This window comes from Sphaeroforma arctica, assembly GCF_001186125.1.
Source record: "Sphaeroforma arctica JP610 unplaced genomic scaffold supercont1.13376, whole genome shotgun sequence".
In the NCBI taxonomy this organism is placed as follows: domain Eukaryota; class Ichthyosporea; order Ichthyophonida; genus Sphaeroforma; species Sphaeroforma arctica.
This window is the reverse complement of record NW_014027182.1, coordinates 1-660: the sequence shown is the minus strand read 5'-3', so window position 1 is coordinate 660 and position 660 is coordinate 1. Positions and strand designations below refer to the sequence as shown.

Here is a 660-nt window from a genome sequence, read left to right as displayed (position 1 = left end):
CGTTTGTGCAACCGTGCTCTATGAGCGTGTGATTTATTTGTCCAAACAGAGTGAAAGGGCCTGTTGCTGTGTATGTATGTACGGTCTTATATGTGTGCACAGGCATTATGATTCGCAGGTACACACTCTCCCGATCCGTTCTGATCTCATGACATTCTCGCACGATAGCCTACCCGTTGCAACCCCCCCCTCCCCCCCCTCCCCCCTACCCTAATACTACCTGCAACTTGAGATCCCACTCAACCGAAATTGGCGCGTACACACACAACACATGCACACAGACTCAGCCCTATCCGTCAGGGAGAAGCAGCGTTTACTAATGGAGCTAGAAGAGGATCTGCATGACATCGAGTTGGCCGACATCTTCACAGCCGCCAACGGTATCCCGCAATTGCTGACTATGCTCTCTCACACAGACACCACTGTGCGTGCCTCTGCGGCCTTGGCATTCGGTTCGTGTGTGCAAAGGTAGGGACTGTTACAGTCTGTGTCTGGGTGTTTGGAGATACATACGTAATAGGTCTGTGTTGAAACCCTGAAACTTTACATGAGTGACGTGTGCTTGTGAGAAAAGCGCATATTGAGTACACACACACACACACACACACATATATATATATATATATATGGGTGTATGCACATATGTGTATGTGTGCGTAC

At 48.9% G+C, this 660-nt stretch overlaps 1 protein-coding gene across 1 annotated transcript; it reads left to right on the top strand.

The window, feature by feature from the left end:
- Positions 1–271: 271 nt before the first annotated feature.
- Positions 272–468, top strand: SARC_18050 (hypothetical protein; the record flags this gene model as incomplete). Its single annotated transcript, XM_014287867.1, has 1 exon — positions 272–468. A coding segment is annotated over one exon (197 nt), but the record flags the coding sequence as incomplete, so codon positions are not given.
- Positions 469–660: the final 192 nt, after the last annotated feature.